Source organism: Eleutherodactylus coqui, chromosome 2 (genome assembly GCF_035609145.1).
Source record: "Eleutherodactylus coqui strain aEleCoq1 chromosome 2, aEleCoq1.hap1, whole genome shotgun sequence".
Taxonomy (NCBI): Eukaryota; Metazoa; Chordata; class Amphibia; order Anura; family Eleutherodactylidae; genus Eleutherodactylus; species Eleutherodactylus coqui.
Genome location: NC_089838.1, coordinates 16,235,790 through 16,255,322, shown reverse-complemented (window position 1 = coordinate 16,255,322; position 19,533 = coordinate 16,235,790). Strand labels below are relative to the sequence as shown.

The 19,533-nt window shown below is 41.6% G+C and overlaps 1 protein-coding gene across 1 annotated transcript in view; it reads right to left on the bottom strand.

Moving 5' to 3' along the window:
* LOC136611133 (A disintegrin and metalloproteinase with thrombospondin motifs 2-like) overlaps positions 1 to 19,533 on the bottom strand; it is a 238,633-nt gene that overhangs the window by 104,833 nt on the left and 114,267 nt on the right. Inside the window, exons 8-11 of the mRNA XM_066590415.1 lie at positions 12,447 to 12,590; positions 10,197 to 10,329; positions 6,828 to 6,941; positions 2,862 to 3,007 (exon numbers count right to left, since the gene is read on the bottom strand). Coding sequence (XP_066446512.1) covers positions 2,862 to 3,007; positions 6,828 to 6,941; positions 10,197 to 10,329; positions 12,447 to 12,590 — 537 coding nt within the window. The remainder of the gene's footprint in view (positions 1 to 2,861; positions 3,008 to 6,827; positions 6,942 to 10,196; positions 10,330 to 12,446; positions 12,591 to 19,533) is intronic.

The window sequence follows — 19,533 nt, the reverse complement described above, 5'->3', positions numbered from 1 at the left end:
GAGATGAGCTCAGGGGGGCAGCGTGGGGTGGCGGGGGAGAGCGGAGGGGAGAGAGAGAGATCTCTTGATGAAAAGACTTCTTTTTTAATCTCCAACTACACATTATCAACTGTGAACTAATCCCATTCTGCCTCATCACCAACCTTACGACCTTATATATCCCAGCCTTAAACCATCTCTTTCATGTATTGCAGGGATTCCCAACCCTGTGGTGCAGCGGCTCTCTGTCTGGATATCACGTCGGTATTATTGTATCTTGTCGCAACCAAGAAGTCCTGGTGGAGACAAGATTGACAGGGGGTTGACGCCCCCTGATGCTGATTGGCCACCAGCTCCCTGGTCCTGGCAGTTAGTCAGAAACTTGTGTGCCTGGGTGTCAGGGAAAGCAGCATCCGCATTGAGAGAGGTGCAGCAGGTGTGGAAACAATGTGTACAAAATCCGTGTGGGTATTGACATAAGGTGCAGGATTTATTTCCTCAACATGTATATTAGAAGCCCATCCAGCATTCTTCCCTGTGTGTTTTTCAAACAGCCCTATCCTTTTTATAACGATGGAGGTAAAAATCATATATCGTAATAAGCCACACCTTAGCCATACCCCTGACCACACAATAGCCACACCCCTAACCATACCCCTTTTTGGTAGGGGTGCCGCATCGTAAAATGTTTTTCCCAGAGGTGCCCCAAGGGTGAAAAGTTTGGGAAACACTGATCTATTGTATCATTAACCATCTGCCATCCTCTTACAAAATATCTTAATCTTCGCATCATAGACGTTGCCTTCTCCTGGATCTCCTCATACTTCACCAATCAAAAATTTTGTGTCTTGCATACCAGCTCCTCACTTTACTTCTCTGTTATTGTCTCCCAAGGCTCTGCTCTTCTCATTCACGTGAGGTTTCGGTCCTCTCTGAGCTCACCTTAGGACACCCGTGTTATGGTTTGACATGTGTACTGCGCCAGTCAAAATCCCCACATGCCACTTTCTTTGGAGCAATCCTTTTACCAGGAAATCCTAGTGTTTTCCATCTATAACTTTGTTGTAGGACAGCTTGTTGTAAGAATCCTATAGCTTTAAAGACGGTTTCTCACTGAAGATACTTATCCATGATCTACAGGACTCTCAGGATTCCTGACATCTACGTATCCTGAATATGTCATGTGAATTGAGCGGCGATGTGAATACATAACCACCGCTCCATTCACTTTTATGTAACAAAAGGAGACTGATGTTCATCCCATATGAGTGAATGAAGCAGTTGTGGTGGATGTGCAGCACCACTCCATTGACGTGGGGAATTTAGGGTGTGCAGTTTTTAAGATCGCTGTTGGTCCCAGTGGTTGGACCCCCAGCAATAGACATTTATGCCCTAGTCTGTGGATAAGGGACACATATCATTAGCGGGGAAGTCATGCTTAGAGCCACTTTTATGCTGATGACACTCGCCATAATCTTTGAAAATTCCTGGAGAACAGGAGAAGTGCTAGAAGATTGGAAAAGGGCAAATGTTGTCCCCATCTTTAAAAAATGGAAGAAGGTGGATCCAGGAAACTACAGGCCTGTGAGCCTGATTTCTATACCGGGTAAGATCTTTGAACAAAATATTAAACCACAAGTATGCAAGTACTTGGATTAAAATGGAGTAATTAACCAGAGCCACAATGGGTTTGTAACAAACAAGTCATGCCAGATGAATCTAATTTCCTTCTATGACCGAATCACTGACTGGGTTGATCAGGGAAATGAGGTGGATATACTATATCTTTACTTCAGTAAAGCATTTGACAAAGCATATCATACCATACTTATTAAAATAATGACCAAGTATGGGATTGACAAGGCAACAGTTAGGTGGATTAACAACTGACTGAGTGATCGTACTCAAAGAGTGGTCCTAAATGGCTGCACATCCAAGTGGAAGAATGTATCAAGTGGGATACCACAAGGCTCTGTCCTAGGCCCAGTGTTGTTCAACATTTTTATAAATGATCTGAAGGAGGGAATTGAAGGGAAACTGATCAAATTTGCCAATGACACAAAGCTAGGAGGGGTAGCTAACACTAGGGAAGAAAGAGTATTCAAAAAGATCTAGAAAAGCTTGAACAGTGGGTGGTGACTAACAGAACAGTTTTCAGCAAAGATAAATGCAAAGTCCTACATCTGGGCAAGAAAAATGAAAAAAGCACACACAGAATAGGAGGAATTGGGCTAAGCAGCAGCACATGTGAAAAAGACTTGGATATACTAACAGATCATAGACTGAACATGAGTCAACAATGTGATGCAGCAGCCAAAAAGGCAAACACAATTTTGGAATGCATTAAGAGAAGCATAGAATCTAGATCCCAAAGATAGAAGACACAAATTAGATATTAGAAAAAACTTTCTGACAGTGAGGGTTAACAATGAGTGGAACAGGTTACCACGGGAGGTGGGGAGTTCTTCAACGGAAGTGTTCAAACAAAGGCTGGACAAATATCTGTCTGGGATGATTTAGTGAATCCAGCACTGGACCAGATGACCCTGGAGGTCTCTTCCAACTCTGCTTCTATAACACTCAGATTTACTTCTCTTAAACCACTATTAACTAACATATTCCAGGTCAATTGTTTTAGCCTCTGCAGAAAACGAACTGTAATTAATCTGAAATCTATAGTACATAAGGACTCTGCATAAATGTGGATAGTTTTGATTAATGCCTAAGAGAACATTTAAAAGAATACTACAATTCACAAAAAATGAGGCCAAGTACTGGTCTCAGCAGTGAGGTCACAATGGACTGAACTTCAGTATACTCACTCATCTCTAGTCTTAGTGTTCTGGCTATGCAAACTACAATTTAAAAATAAAAATACTTACTGGGGATTGTCACAACTTCTTGTTCTATATCTCACACCTGTGCCGCATGTCCGAGAGCAGGAACCATATTTACTCCACTGCCCCCAATTTCCATCTTGCCGAAGAATATCAGGAGTTAACCAAATGCAGTGACCTTTAAAGCAATGCTTGGGCCAAAAATAAAATATATTTTAATTAAAAATACAGTAAAAATCTCACGTGTTTTAATATCTGATCAGTTGCCAAAATATTAAAATAATAAATATATTTGCTTCGTCATCAAATTATGTTGAAAACCATCTATTAACCAATATACATGACTGTAATACTAATAAAAAGTATCTGAAAGCCGTAATAACCTTACAGATTAAGCAATAAAGGGGTTGTCTGAGATATATGTACTCCTTAGTGATCAAGCCCGTTTGCGCCATAGTTTGGAAATCTGAGATGTGTCGCTTTAAAACAGAATAACTCCGTAAAGGTTTTGCACATTTAAGTGATTCTGGCAATGGTTTTTTTTGCCACAAATTGTGCTTCATTTAGGTGGTAACAATAGACCAACAGAATTTGTGTATATTTATTAAAAGTGCACAAATTGGTAAAATTTAGAAAAAAAAAATCATTTTTTGACATTTTCAAGTGCAATATGTCAAATATGTGCAAACATACTGTACAAATTTTTGATGAGATATTTTTTCATCTGTTTACTTTATTCTGGAAGAACATTTGAAAAACTTTAGGCTGATTTTAACCATTAAGGAGACATACAAACGTAACAATTATTATTTTCTATAGTGCACATGAAAATTAGGATTTTCACCCCAATATAAATACTCCTGTCTGTCCTGTGTTCAGAAACATATCCATTGTCGCCCAAATCTTATGCCTACATGCACAACAGGGCCTAAGCTGAAAGGAGCAGCCGGTGGCTTTCAGAACAGAGATTTTGCTTGCAGGTGATCTAGCTCCCATTGCCCACTGGTAGAGCCATTGAGCTGCCAAAATGATAGAGAACTCCCACAAATTTTGAAAACTAGACCCCTTAATGAATACATCGAGGGGTGTACTGCGTATTTTGCCCCCACAGGTTTTGCATGGATCTAAGCAAAGCAGAAGGATAAAATTATGATTTTCATATTTTGGGAATTGTATAATTTAATAAATATTTTTTTGTGCTACACACATATGAATGAAGATCTGCACCCCAAAATGGATCCCCCTGTTTCTCCTGTGTTCAGAGACATACCCATTGTAGCTCTTAATCTGCTTACTGGACACATGGGTAGGCCTATAAAAGGAGGGAACACCCGTTGGATTTCAGAGCAGAACTGAAGAAATTCCAGGCTCCATTGCTCACTTGTAGAGCCATCAAGCTGCCAAAATGATAGGACGTCCCCCACAAATGATCTAGACCCCTTAGCCCATTTATCTAGTTGTGTATGGAGCATTCTGACCCCACAGTTTTTTTTGCAAAACTTATTATAAAGCAGGTGAAAAATATTTTTCTTACAAATATTTAACTTTCATAATGGTTTTGTTTCAAGCAGGGTACACTGGAGAGACACATCAAACTGTATAGCAATAGTTCTTCTGTGTTTAGCAATACCCCCACAGTAGCCTCAATCTGCTTACAAGATGCATGACTAGGCTTATAATGGAGACAACACCCTGTGGCTTTCAGGGCACAACTGAATACATTCCAGGCCTAATTGCATACATGTGGAGAAAAAAACTCCCTAAAAATAATCACCCCTTTTTGGCATTCCCTAAATATTAGATAAACGTAATAATGTAAAACTGTGTGGTATGTATTAAAGCGGGTAATTACAGAGGCCTGGTTGGGATGGGCACATGGGGCAATAAAACCGAGTATCCCTCCTCCTCCCATGCTTCGTGCAAGCCTGACACTTTTTTGCGGGGTATTTGTTGACCTCAGTGGCAGGGATGGGGTGTACAAATTGGCGCTCTGTAAACCTTCGCACCTCCTTAGACTCGTAAGCTTGCTGAGGTGCGGCGGTCTCACACAGAAGGCGCTCAACAGGCTGCTCCTGGAACTGCAGGAAGGGGAACTTCTTGTAAATTACATTGGCATTCTAACCAATCTGAATAATACGGGCTCACAACGCCATATGCGAAATCCGAAGGCGGAGGCCCGTGGCGGATTACAGCTGTGAACCCGGTCGTGACCCAGCGTACAGCTGCATAATATACTGCGCATGACCACATACTCACACAGGCGGTCATGCGCAGTACACCTTTTATTGTTTTGTTTATATTTCCCGCGATGACGTGGGTACTCGCAGCCCATATGCAATGTAAAAACCTGTTGGTAAACCTAGATTGCAGTTAAGATGTAGTAGATAGTACCTATCTGTGCCATGCACATCCGCCGGGCCGAAGAAAGAAGATCCGGCCGCGGCGGAGAGAAGATGAAGCCGCGGCGAAGGGAAGATCGGGAGCATGCGAGAGGGGAGTTAATTCTTATTTTCAGCGCTCATGTCCGCAGGGCAGGAGCAACCCGCTACGGATTCTCCATGGAGAATCCGTACCGGGCCTGATTTTCCCCGTGGACATGAGGCCTAAGTGTAAGGGAAGGGTGACCTGGGGTGGTGGGAATCCCTCCCTCCCGTCCGCTCGATTAACTGCAGGCTCGGGGGGCGGGAAGCAGCGGGCGAAGGGGGGGGGGGAGTGAGAGAGATCTTTCTCTCCCCCCCCCCCCCCCGCTACCCCCTGCTCACCTATCAAGTAACTGCCTTATCCGAGCGTGCTCGCTCATCTCTACTCGAGTCTATGAGGGCCCTGGGATAGTCTTTTTCCTTAAAACACGTATTTTCCTTTCAAAGGCTCCCATGAAGAGATTGGCATAACTTGGGGCAAACGTTGCGCCCATTGCTGTGCCTTTAGTTTGTAGATAAAACTGATCCTTATATCTAAAGTAATTCTAATTCAGAATAAAATTCACGGAGTCCACAAGGAACCTCCTTTGATGGTACATAATTAAGGGATCTTCTTCTAAAAATAACTGTACAGTTTATATAGCATTTCCATAAAAATGATTAAGCTACATAAAAAATGAATAATAAAAAACAGTAATGGCTTGGCAAACACACAAACGTTAAAATTTGGAATTTACAAGGAAAAGGCTATACCCATCCTTGAGCGAATAATAGTAGCACTTATTTTTTTCCTTGGTATATTCAAAAAGTTCATTGATGATTATGGGAACATTTACATGCAACTTCTTTACATACACATTTATACTAGGTCTAGCTAAAATGTGTAGCAAGTTGCACAATTGTTGTACATATTGAGTATTGACAAGCAAATATAGTTGCATGGCTGAGCAAGGTAGATAGTAAGGGTCCTTTTACATGTACCAATTATGCACCAATGACGAGCGCCAATCAACCCGAGCTGATTTATAGGTGGAGGACTTCAGAACTCCATGTTTACAAAAGGCCAGGGGCGTAACTATAGAGGATGCAGGGGATTCGGCTGCACCCGGGCCCAGGAGCCTTAGGGGACCCATAAGGCCTCTCTTCTCCATATAGGGAGCCCAGTACTATGAATAAAGCATTATAGTTGGGGGCCCTGTTACAAGTTTTGCATTGGGGCCCAGGAGCCTCAAGTTACGCCTCTGCAAAAGGCTATATTCGGGCGAGCAGCGACTATATCTCTGCTCACATAAAAGATATGCGCTTGCTCAATCTCCTATTTGTCCTTTTACATGGCCCTACAATTGGGCAAAGAAACATTCAGACAATCGTCTGATAATTGGGACGTATACAGCGGCGGAACTTGAAACTGGTGGGCCAAAATGCTAAATCTGTAACGGGGTCCTCGACTGAACTGAGTATTGCAGCCTTTTCCTATTGAACGCTTTATAGCCAAGCATTGAGAATATATCTATTTCCCATGAACTGGATGGACATTTGGCTTTTTTCAGCCTATGTTACTATGATATTCATACTGCATTATGAATATTACCTTTCCTTGCGCACACATTGTTCCGTCCAAAGGGGGTCCTTTTTTGGTTTTACAAAAGTAAGGATTATCGGGGTGACTGCACCAGAGTTGCTTGCAGGGGTCAAATGTGCGAAACTGTAAAGAAAAGTCAAATGAAACAAGAATTTAGATTTTTCTTAACTATGACTTTAGATATTCCATGTTTTCATCAGTAGAAATAGTGACTAGAGATGAGCGAGCACCCAAATGCTCGGGTCTGCGTTATTCGAGTCAAGCTTTTCGTAAAATTCGAGAGCTCTACTTGAGTAACGAACCCCATTGGCCATAATGGGAGACTCAAGCATTTTTGTATGTGGAACGCCGGGTGCAGAGTTTTTTTTTTTGGTTCATGTTTCTCTCTTTCTCTCTCTTTCTCTCCCTCCCTCTCCCTCCCTCTCCCTCCCTCTCCCTCCCTCTCCCTCTCCCTCTCTCTCCCTCTCTCTCCCTCTCTCTCCCTCCCTCTCCCTCCCTCTCCCTCCCTCTCCCTCTCTCCCCCTCTCCCTCTCCCTCCCTCTCCCTCCCTCTCCCTCCTTCTCCCTCCTTCTCCCTCTCCCTCCCTCTCTCTCTCCCTCCCTCTCCCTCCCTCTCTCTCTCCCTCCCTCTCCCTCCCTCTCCCTCCCTCTCCCTCCCTCTCCCTCCCTCTCTCCCTCTCTCTCCCTTCCTCTCCCTCCCTCTCCCTTCCTCTCCCTCCCTCTCCCTTCCTCTCCCTCCCTCTCCCTTCCTCTCCCTCCCTCTCCCTTCCCCCTCTCCCACTTTCCCCCTCTCCCACTTTCCCCCTCTCCCACTTTCCCCCTCTCCCACTTTCCCCCTCTCCCGTTCGAGTAACGAGCACCATCGAGTACGCTAATACTCGAACAAGCATCAAGCTCGCCAGAGTATGTTCGCTCAACTCTAATAAGGGTGCATTCACACTGAAAAGATTTATTGCCGACATTTCTGCCACAAATATCAGTTCCATCTGAATGAATTTGCTGTTTTTATATATGCCACTTAAAACAATGCATGTTTGGAGGGAGGTTGAGGGAATTAAAGAACAATATCATTGAATTTTTCCATAAATCACTTTTACAAGTGAGGATAAGAACTTTGTAGTATTGTGTGACTTCTAAAAAAGAATTCCTTTTGTCCCCTTATTAGACCCGATACACTGAACATTTTGTACACAGAAGTTCCTACAATGAGTAATCAGATTACAGTTGCAAGGAGGGGTGAGAGTGATGGATTAAGGAAGAAGTCGGAAGGGGGGGGGGGGGAAATGGGATGAAACATTTCCACCATGAATGAGCAGCGTGCTCCGATTTCTGTGCGGACATTTTCTAGGACATGTCAAGGAGATTTTGAAAGCCTCATCCACTTGTGCTGTAAATTGCTCTAGATTTGTGATGCAGAATCTTCACTGCACACCCAGAGAACATCCACTGCGTCTGGACTCTAAGGCCCAATCTCCACGTGCAGATTTGATTTGTGGGAGATCCTCAAATCAAGTCCCCCATAGAAATGCATTAGCATCCGCAGGTCAGTAAAAAGCATGCGGATGTAATTTTTTTCCCCGGCATGCGGATCGCAGTCAATGGAAGCTGCCCGATCCACAGATTGCCCACAGCTGTCATTGTGGACAGGCCACGGATAAGCAGGCGATTAAAAGAAAAAAAAAAAAAACTACCGAAATGTGCCGGGTGCGTCAACCAGCGTGCCCTGACAGAATTACCATGCTGAAGAAAGAAGACCTGGCCGCAACGGAGGAGACCCCCACTGGATCCGCAGCGGTAAGAAACTGTCTTTTTCTCTCCATGTTTGCGTGCAAGTGGACATTGGGCCTAAGAGGTGGAAATCTATTGAAGAGATATCTTCTGGGAACTACCCTGAAGGTCAATGGCTTTCTCATTTAATGAGATGTGAGAGTAGACCATCTCATGGTGAATTAGAGCAAACTGCAAATTCTTCCTATTTTTGTTTAACTATGTGCTAAAAGGAGTACGCCACCCTGAACCAGTCATACGGGAGCGGACAAGATGGCGACATCCAATGGATTGAACACTTGTTCAAACAAGTGCGGTATGCCCTATGAATTTCATTGTAATGTAGGATGGTGCAGATTTGGTGGAGATCAACTCTTCAGAAATAGCTTTATATATTCAATTCCCGATACAAGCCTAGTTATTCAACGTACATTCACCCAAGTACAGTTTGGTTCATATGGATTTAACCCAATAAGGACCAGGCTGTTTTGTACCCATGTGGTGGTTTTACTGCCCTATTTTTTTTAACCTTTAGCTACCAAAATTATTTTTGCTGCATTCCTTTTTTGTGACATATAGGGCTATTTTTTTTTAATATCTCTTTCACTTACTTTTTTTCCCGTTTTTAGGTTTTATTGGAGGTAAAAAGCTAAAAAAAAAACATTTCTAGTTATTTATTTTTTTTAATTTGTATATTTACGCTAAAATAAAGTTTGGGAATGGGTTCCTCGTGTTTCGGACGTTTTGATATCTAGTATGTATGGTTTTGGATTACAGGGCACATACGGCGACAGTTTTTGGTTGGCATCGGCTTTGGGTTATTTTCTTTCTTATGTATGTATTGTTGATTTATTCTGTAATTTTTTCTTACTGATGTATGTAATTATTCTTTATACTATCTAAGTCCACCATGACGTCATATAGGACCTCTGGGGGACATTCACATATTTTTTTTTCATTTAATACTTTCCCACTGTAGATGGGAGGTCACTGTGAAGGCAGGGAAAGGATATAGCTATGACAATCATCTGCTGTTAATGGTGGACCCAGAGTTATCTGCTTCTAGCTTTATTAAAAAAAAAAAAAAAAAGTTTCATTTCATTGTTTTCTACTTATTGTGACATGTAAAATATAGCATCAAATGAAAAAAAATATATGTTTATCATAAACAAGTGATTTAATCAGTATGTTATTTTCTGACAATACATTCCCTTTAATGCTGCCCTATTAATCCCCCCTGCTTTACACTGCAGTTCCCTGTGCTCAGTTTGGCTGATGTATATAATCAATAACCAGCGGGCTAATCCAGTGTATCTTGTGATGGTTTCCCCTCTAGAAAAGAAAAATTATAAACAAAAACCTGAGTAAAATAAAAACAGACAATGGGGAAGATTCATGGAACGGTCTACAGCAAAAACTTTTTGTTGCCTATAGCAACCAATCACAGCTCAGCTTTAATTCCTCATAGCGCTCCTGAAAAATGAAGTCCGCTGTGTGATTGGTTGCTATAACAAAGATAGGAGCGGATTTATGAAAATCTTTTTTAGATAAACAGACAAAGATGCAAAAGTCTAGTTGGATTCTATAAAACACTTTAAAAGACAATACTTACAGCTGTGCACATCATGTAACCAATACCAAAGTCAAAACGGCATTGCTCATTCATGGAATAATGAATTCCGGGCAGCTGAGGAAGTGAAGGCCAATCATGGGCAAAAGGATCATCACGCAGACAATCATAAGAACTGGGAAAAAAAGACATCCCCGATATATTATTATAAGAGGAGCATTACATATTGTTATTCACACAGCTTTAAAGGGGTTCTGTCACTAAAAAAGAAAAATGCTCTACTTATCTATTCCTCCCCCATCAGTCTACTTACCAGATCTTCACCTCCCCTATCTTCTCCTGTCTCCTGCAGTCCAGGGGCTCACTTCACCTCCAGCTGCCTGATTCTGCTCCTTCCTGTGAGGTTACGTACATTAGGTTGGCAGTCTGCCAATGTACCTTACGTCACAGCTCACAGGCCAGCAGGAGGACTGCCTATCTTCTTCAGAGATTGCTCATGCGAGCTATCTCTGAAATAGATTACAATTCCTTCCTAGGCAGTGAAGCTACAGCACAGGGATGTGACCTTCACTGACCCAGCAGGAAGAAGTTTATGATAAGCAGCCCTCCTAACAAGCTGGGCCCAGCCTGCAGTGAGCTGACCTGGGGCACTGGAGAAGCTCAACCAGGAGAAGATGTGATAAGGAGACAGACAGGGAAGGGATATGTAAGTTTAGATAATTTTTTTTTAATGACAAAACCCCTTTAAAGGAATTTTAGCACTGATGGCCAATCCGCAGGAGAGTCCGCAAATGTTTGAGCAGCGGGGTCAATGAAAGGACCCCTTCACTGATTATATAGGGGCTCAGTGGCAGCTTTGCCGCCTTCTTTTTGTTGATGCTGCTGAACATATAATTCCTTAGAATAAATGTACTCTCACCTTTTATAGCTTACTTTATACATTTATCTTACAATATACTCCCTGTATTCCATGTAGCTTTCAAGATTTCTGCTGGCAGTCGTTCAATATCTTCATTGCATACTTCCAGGGTATAAAAATTTGTCTTGGTCATTTATTGCTCCATGTTCAGTTCTTAGAGTGGCATTGTAATGAGCTGACAGGTGTGTTTGTATCCATCACATGATCAGGACAGATTTTTATACACTTGAATTAAACAACAAAGGCTCTTATTGAATGACAGCAAGATCTTGAAAACTACGAAGAATTAGGGCTAATGCCCATAATCGGATTTATGCCACGTTCCGCGTGGCGGAATAACACAGCTATTAGGTTCTATGGAACCTAATAGCTCAGTCCTCACATGCGGGATTCTGCCGCGGGAAAAAAACGTGGCATGCTCTATTTTACTGCGTTTTACGGTGGCTGGAGGTCTCCATTAATATAGTATTAACGGAGACCGCGAAAAAACGCAATAAAAAAAGCGCATTTTTCCGCGATCATCAGCAGGGACTGTTTTGTTTATCCCTATGGGACTCCCGTGGCATATCCACTCTGTCCGGGGCATGAGCCCTGAGAGTCTAGTAATTGCGAGTAACTTTTCCAAAAGAGGTTTGGTTTTTCTAAACAGCTGAGAGGGCAGAGGATGGTTAAGGCCTTCCTCACACAGACATTTGCAAAAACCCTGCAGTTGGATAGCCTTTTGGCTGCAGTTTTAGCATAGTTATAAAATGCAGCCAAGCAACTTGCTAATGCCTGAACTGAAAAAATGTAGCTGAAAGCACTGTCAAAAACGCGGTAACCACATTAAAAAATAGAGTATATTTCGGTATCTGATTCTATCTAGTAAAAATATATGTACAGATGATACATTCACTTTAAATGTATAAAAAGCATGCAGCAAGCTCTTAAACTCCTCCTAATGGTGGATGCAAGTGGCCATTTTTGTCTTCTGTATCATACATGTAACTACCCTGTTTCCCTGAAAATAAGACATGCCCTGAAAATAAGACATAGCATGATTTTCCAGAATTTTTGAGGATGCAAAATGATTTTTCAGGCTTTTTGAGGATGCTTGAAATATAAGCCCTACTCCAAAATTAAGCCCTTCTAACAGTTAATTAAAAAGTCAATTTAAATAGTGTCCAGGCAGCTATACATGTAAAAAAGGTAAACCTTTTTGAACAAAAATTAATATAAGACACTGTCTTACTTTCGGGGAAACACGGTAGTATAATCAATTATCACTAATTTGGGCCATTAACAATAAATCATTATGTCTATGACCAATTTTAGCAGTAAAACCTTGCAAAAAAATATATAATGTGATTAAACAAATTTCACAATTTAGTTACCTTAGGTAGCGGCCAAGCTCTTGCTGACTACATCGAGACCAGTGAAAGCGATGAAATGCAGCTTGTACAAGTGGAGCCATAATGCTGCCCATTCTTACTTCATCTCCACATCTATTTCCTTGACCATCATGTTCCATTCCTAACCTAGAATATACATTGGGCAATATTTACTAAACATTCTTAGCAAATTTACATTTAAATCACATCACAAACAGATATGTAATATAAGGCATATATTGCATTTTTCTCACAGCCCGGACATTTCTCTATGCAGATTTAAAGACTGACAGGGATGAAAACAACATGAAATGGAGACCAAACATGGCTCCGTCTTACTGGGGTAATGACCAATCAAAACGAATAGTAGCACAACCTTCTAAAATATATAGAACGAATCAACAGCTGTCGCGCTGTGGAGGCGGGATTTATGAATAGACTATCGGTGGCCTAGTTAATTCATAAATCCCACCTCCACAACTAGATGGCTATGATTGGTTCATTGAGCGCTGCAATGATTGGTTATTCGACAGCTGTTCAGCCAATCACAACCATTGCTTCCTTGAGGCGGGATTTACAAATCCTGTAACCAGGAAGTCAGGTTGCACGATCAGCCGAGGACTGAGGGAAGTGCACTCAGTGGAGAGTTTACTTTATAACTATGCATTTCATCTAACATTTCATTTTCCCCTGAATACACTGGGGGGGGGGGGGGGGGAAGTAATAGATTTGCTTTCTCCTCATCACGCTGTATGCTTTTTCTAACATTATTTTTTAAAGAGACAGCATATTCAGTTTAAAACTTTTTACTACTTAATAGAAATAAGACAACATGCTTTTTCTTGCACCACTGTTTGGGCACTTTGCCTCACCTCAGGATGATGAATTGGGTGTCATTTGATTTCTTTGATCCTCACCACCACCGTAAAATTCAAAAATTTGAGGTGGGTATATTGAGTAACCTGTCAGGCCATGTCAAAGTAACCATGTTAAAGTATAGCGGCATATGCAGTTAGGGAGATTCAAGTGTTGCTAAGCGATATTCATAGTCTCTCAGCGTCTCTCTCTCACACCATCATGAGACTATGAATGTCACGGCTGGCTGACGTCCGATGAGACGTAGAGAAGCACCGGAGAGAGAAATAAACATATGGACACAGACAAACACACACTCACACCAGAAAGGATTCAAGTATTGCTAAGTGATGTTCATGAACGTCACTGCTGGCTGCAGGGCCAATGAGATACAGAAGTGCTGGTAAGAGAAACAACACACAGACACACAGGAAAGGGAGGGGAGAGAATCGGCATGGAGAGAGGGTTGGTGAGAGATAAGCGTCATGGGGGGCACGGAAGAAGCGTCATGGAGGGGGTGGGAGAAGCATCATCAAGGGGAGGAGAAGCGTCATAGAGGAGGGAGAGAGCAGCAACATGGAGAGGGAGGAAGAGAGAGAGAAGTGGCATAGAGAGAGAGAGGGGGTGGAGAGGCGGAGATTCACATCAACCATTTTTCTAAACATTTTAGGTTTGTGTAGCGAACATCAGGTCAATCTATTAATTGACTTATTTTTGCTCTCTTTGGCAATATGTCTCTGTCTTCAACTTTTTTTGTTTTTAACTGCTTTTTATATACATTTGATTTATTGTTCATCCCAGTTGAACTGTTTAAAATCTTGAAAGATCATACTGTCAAGGTAATGCATGCCATATGCTAGCAAATATGGAAAACACAAGAATGTCTATCAAATTGGAAAAAAAAAATCAACTTATATCCCCATACCAAAAAAGGGAAATACTAACGAATGCTCTAACTATCGCACGCGGGCCCCTATCTCACATGCCAGTAAAGTAATGCTCAAGATCCTGCAAGGTAGACTCCAGCAATTCATGGAGCGAGAGTTGCCAGATGTACAAGCCGGGTTCAGAAAAGGCAGAGGAACTAGAGACCATATTGCCAATATCCACTGGACAATGGAGGCAGGCATTGGATTTCAGAAAATCATCTATTTCTGTTTTATTGATTATTCTATAGCCTTTGGCTGTGTGGATCATAATAAACTGTGGCAAGTTCTTGGTGGTATGGGGATACTAAGTCACCTTGTATGCCTCCTGAGGAATCTGGATACCGAGCAAGTAGAAACGGTAAGAACAGACCATGGAACAACAGATTGGTTTAAGATTGGGAAAGGAGTATGGCAGGGGTGTATACTCTGACCCTACCTATTTAACTTGTATGCAGAACACATCATGTGACGAGCAGGGCTTGATGAATCCAAGGCTGGAGCTAAAATCGCTGGAAGAATCATTAACAATCTTAGAAATGTACATGATACATCCTTGATGGCTGAAAGCGAGGAGGAGCTGAGGAGCCTTATTTCCAAGGTGAAAGAATAAAGTGCAAAAGCTGGGTTGGAGTTAAACATGAAAAAAAAACAAGATTATGGCAACTATATTGATTGACAACTGGCAAATAGAGGGAAAAAATGTGAAGGCGGTGACAGACTTCATATATCTAGATTACTGCAAACAGGAAATCAGAAGACCTTTACATCTTGGGAGGAGAGCAATGATCGATCTCAATAAAATAGTTATGGGCAGAGACATCACACCGACAACGAAGGTCCGCATAGTTAAAGCAATGGTATTCCCCATAGTAACCTATGGATGTGAGAGCTGGACCATAAGAAAGGGTGAGTGAAGGAAAATAGACGCTTTTGAACTGTGGTGTTGGAGGAAAATGCTGAGAGTGCCTTGGACGCAAGAAGATCAAACCAGTCCATACTCCAAAAAATAAAGCCAGGCTGCTCACTGGAAGGAAGGATATCAAAAACTGAAGTACTTTGGTCACATAATGAGAAGACAGGATACCTCGGAGAAGACACTGATGTTGGGGAAAGTGGAAGGCAAAAAGAAGAGGGGCCGACCAAGGCAAGATGGATGGATAATATCCTTCACTTGACGGACTGGACCCTGGTGAAGTTGGGGACGCCGACAGCCGACAGGAAGCTCTGGGGTGGGCTGGTCTACGAGGTCACGAAAAGTCGGAAGTGACTGAACGAATAAACAACAACAATTTATTGTTTACCCTATAGGTTTTTAGGGCTTCTTCACTACCTTTTTGTTTTAGTAGTTTAAATGTTGTTGTTTATTACCCTCTTTGCATCTTTATTTAGTCAGATTGTTTTTTTCCTATTCCTAACCAAGGATATATCAAGGTACACGACAAAAACAATACACAATGTATCCCCAGATATAAACAAATGTGGCATATCAGGCGTAAGAAATCGGGCAAAAGCTGCAAACTCTCACAAGATGTACTTGGTTACTCAAAGTTCTGTAGAGTCACCAAGCAGGAACAGAGGTATAGCAGGGGTGTTGATAATGTAAAATTATCCCTAGATGCAACTTACTGCTCTTTGTCTAATTGATAATATTTAAAGGGGTTGTGCGAGACATAAAAAACAAAAAAAGTTAAAAGGACTTCATATTAACAAAAATTGAATACTCACCTACCCGCATGGCTCAGTGTCCTGTGATGCAACCTTGATGCCCGCCACACAGATCCTGGAATAAGCGGTTGGCGGTCAAGTACTGTTCCTTGTGTATATGACCACTCAGCCACTCACAGGCTTCAGTGGTGATACTTCCATGGCCGCTGTAGCTTGCCAGTGGCTAAGCACAATGACCGTTCCTCACTTCTTCTGGGCTCTGCTCAGAGGGCACCAGAGCTGAAGCACTGAACAGGAAATCACGGATATAGCTGACTATGCAGTTTTTATTCATTCCAATCTCCTTTAACTTTTTTTTTATGGCCTGAAAAATCTATTTTACCCTCTATGCTGTTTGATATTGTTGCCAAAAGTGATTTTCTTGCAGATAACTTTTCACTATCAATACAAATTGTATATTTTATAATATATAATTAAATCATTTTTTTTTTTTAAATCCTAGTTTTATATTATAGCATTAGAATTATATAATGTATTTTATAATCTATATTTTATGCACTGCAAACCTCCAATAGAAGCAAACGCCGCTCACCCAATAAATAAGTAAATCTTTGACAGCACTTTCCATATGGTGATCAACGTTGCTCAGCCATTTCAAGAATATCCAAAATTCACGAATGTGTGAAGGCTTGAGAAAGCATCATGCGACGCGAAACAGCTGTTGCTTTTCTGTGTGTACCACGTCCTCATTTTTAATTCTGCACTTTTGTTATGGAATACACTTCTGCCTCGAAATTTGATATCATCGAGTGCCACCTGTTCAATCTAGTTTGTGGATTTTATGCATTGCTCTTTAATCCAAATCTCCCACCCTTGTTCCAAAGACAGCTGCACCAGCTGTCTGGAAAGCGCTACACCCTTAGGGTTCAGTCATTGAATGACAGCTGAGCGCTGCCTCTGATTGGCTTAGCACTGTGACCATTCACAGGCAGCGCTCAGCTGTCATTCAATGAGTGGCTGAGCGCTGCCTGTGATTGGCTGAGCACTCAGCCAATCAGACCAGCACTTTCTAAAGCATGTATGACCTCTGCAAAACCATAATTCCCATTTTGGCAATATTTCCACAGGAGATCCTCCAATTAGGAATATATGCCCGACATATTTCTGGCCATGATTTTATTTATTCAGCGATATAACTAGGTACACTGATATGCCGTTTGGGCGTGATACGGGGTCCGTACCACAACATCTGTAGATGCATTTCATTAGGGGTTAGAAAGGGCAAGCTGCCATAAAGACCGGGATCGTCAAACGGTGTGTTGTCTTCCTGACGCTCGAGTTCGACACATTGCAGATCGGGTTGACAGAGTACTGTGAGGGGCTGGTCAGGATCCAGCGGTTATGGTACACATTAGCACGAATGACAAAGTTAGAGGTAGGTGGAAGGTCCTTAAAAACAATTTCAGGGAACTAGGATGTAAGCTGAGGGCACGGACCTCCAAAAAAAGTATTTTCTGAAATATTACCTGTAGCGCGGCCACTAAAAAGGCAGAGGGAGATTGGGGAGGTAAACAAGCGACTCAAGAGTTCATGTACAAAGGAGGGGTTTGGGTTCCTGGAGAACTGAGCCAGTTTTGCAGTTGGCTGCAAGTTCTACCGTAGGTATTGGCTACATCTCAATGGGAAGGGTGCAGCTGTGTTAGAGGAGAAGATGACTGGAGGAGTGTTTAAACTAGGGACTAGGTGGGGTAACTGGTGAGTTAGAGGGGAAGACAATGTAGACAGTGACTTTGGATTAAGTAATGAGAATGGGGATGGAATGGTGGGAGGGTTTAGTACAGTTAGAACTGGAAGAATAGTTAATAGGGATACACTTAAAATAACAATATAACCAAAACCTTCTAAATTGTACGGTGACAAATACTAGAAGTCTGACCAATAAAGTTAAAAAACTGGTAGTAACATCTTAAATACTTACTGTGAGAATTTTACACCTTACAGAAATAAAAGGGTTAGGAATAAGATAAAACCAATGTGGCTTAATAAAGATATAAAGTGGGCAATAAACAACAATAAGAAAAAAAGCGTTTAACGCAAAAAAACAGAGTTATTGCCAAAGAGAAAAACTATCCCTAAACTGTTCTTCAACTATATAAATAGTAAACAGATTAATATTGAAAGTGTTAATGAATAATGTAGGAAAAATTGTAGAGGGTAATGAAGAGAAAGCAAATCTATTAAATAGTTTTTCTCTCCAGTATATTCATAGAGGATAATGAAATGTCGCCAGTCTAACTCAGGAAGAAGTGCAAAGCCGTCTTAAAAAGATCAAAGTAGACAAATCACCAGACCCCGATGGCATACACTCCTCGGGTTAAAGGGAAATAAGTAATGTGATAGACCGACTGTTTCTTATTTTTAAGGACGCTATAGTGTCCACTGGATTGGGGCATTGCGAATGTGGTGCCAATATTCAAAAAGGGCTCAAAAAATGAACCTGGAAACTACAAGCCAGTAAATCTTACTTTTGTTGTAGGTAAAATGTTTGAAGGGTATTTAAGAGATGTTATCTTGGAGTACCTAAAGGAAAACAGCTGTATAACTCTATATCAGTATAGGTTTATGAGGGGTCGCTCCTGTCAAACCAATCTGATCAGCTTCTATGAGGAGGTACGTTCTAGACTGGATTGGGGTTAGTCTTTGTATCTGGACTTTCCCAAAGCATTTGATACAGTGCCACATAATAGGTTGGTGTATAAAATGAGAATGATTGATCTGGGTGAGCAGGTGTGCAAGTGGGTAAGTAACTGGCTCTATGATGGAAATCAGAGGTTCGTTATTAATGGTACATACCCTGATTGGCTCACCGTTACTAGTGGGGTACAACAGGTTCAATACTGGACTCTATTCTTTTTAATATATTTATTAATGACCTGATAGTAGGATTGCAAAGTAAAATTTGCATATGACACAAAACTATGTAAAGAAATTAACACAAGGGAGCACAGAATGTGGTTGCAAATAGATCTGGATAAATTGGGGAACACAAAACAGGTAAATAAGCTTTAACACTGATAAATGTAAGGCTATGCACATAGGCAGGGGAAATACATGTCACCATTACACATTAAATAGGAAACGACTAACTAACACTGACATAGAAAAGAACTCGGGGATTTTAATTAACTGTAAGCTTAACTAGAGCAACCAGTGTCAGGCAGCTGCAGTGAAGGCAAATAGGATCATGAAGGGGCATTAAAACAGGTATAGCAGCACATAACGAGAACAATGTTCTTCCTCTTTGCAAGTCATTGGTCATACCATGCATGAAATATTGTGTATATTTTTGGGCACCAGTACTTAAGAAGGACAGATCAGGGCTTGAGTGGGTTCAAACGCAGGCAACTAAAGTAATACAGGGAATGGGTGCACTGCAATACCCTGAGAGGTTATCAACATTGGGGTTACTTAAACCTTCCAATCCAATTTGTATCCTGGTTTTCCTAGGGGGCTTACTCTTTTTCTGCCATTATACAACAGCGCTATATGCTGGCTAAAGCTAGTACTGCATGAGGTGACACATTGGAGAGGCCTCTGACAGCAGAGAGGCTGGCCATATACAGTAAGAGAACCCCGATGGA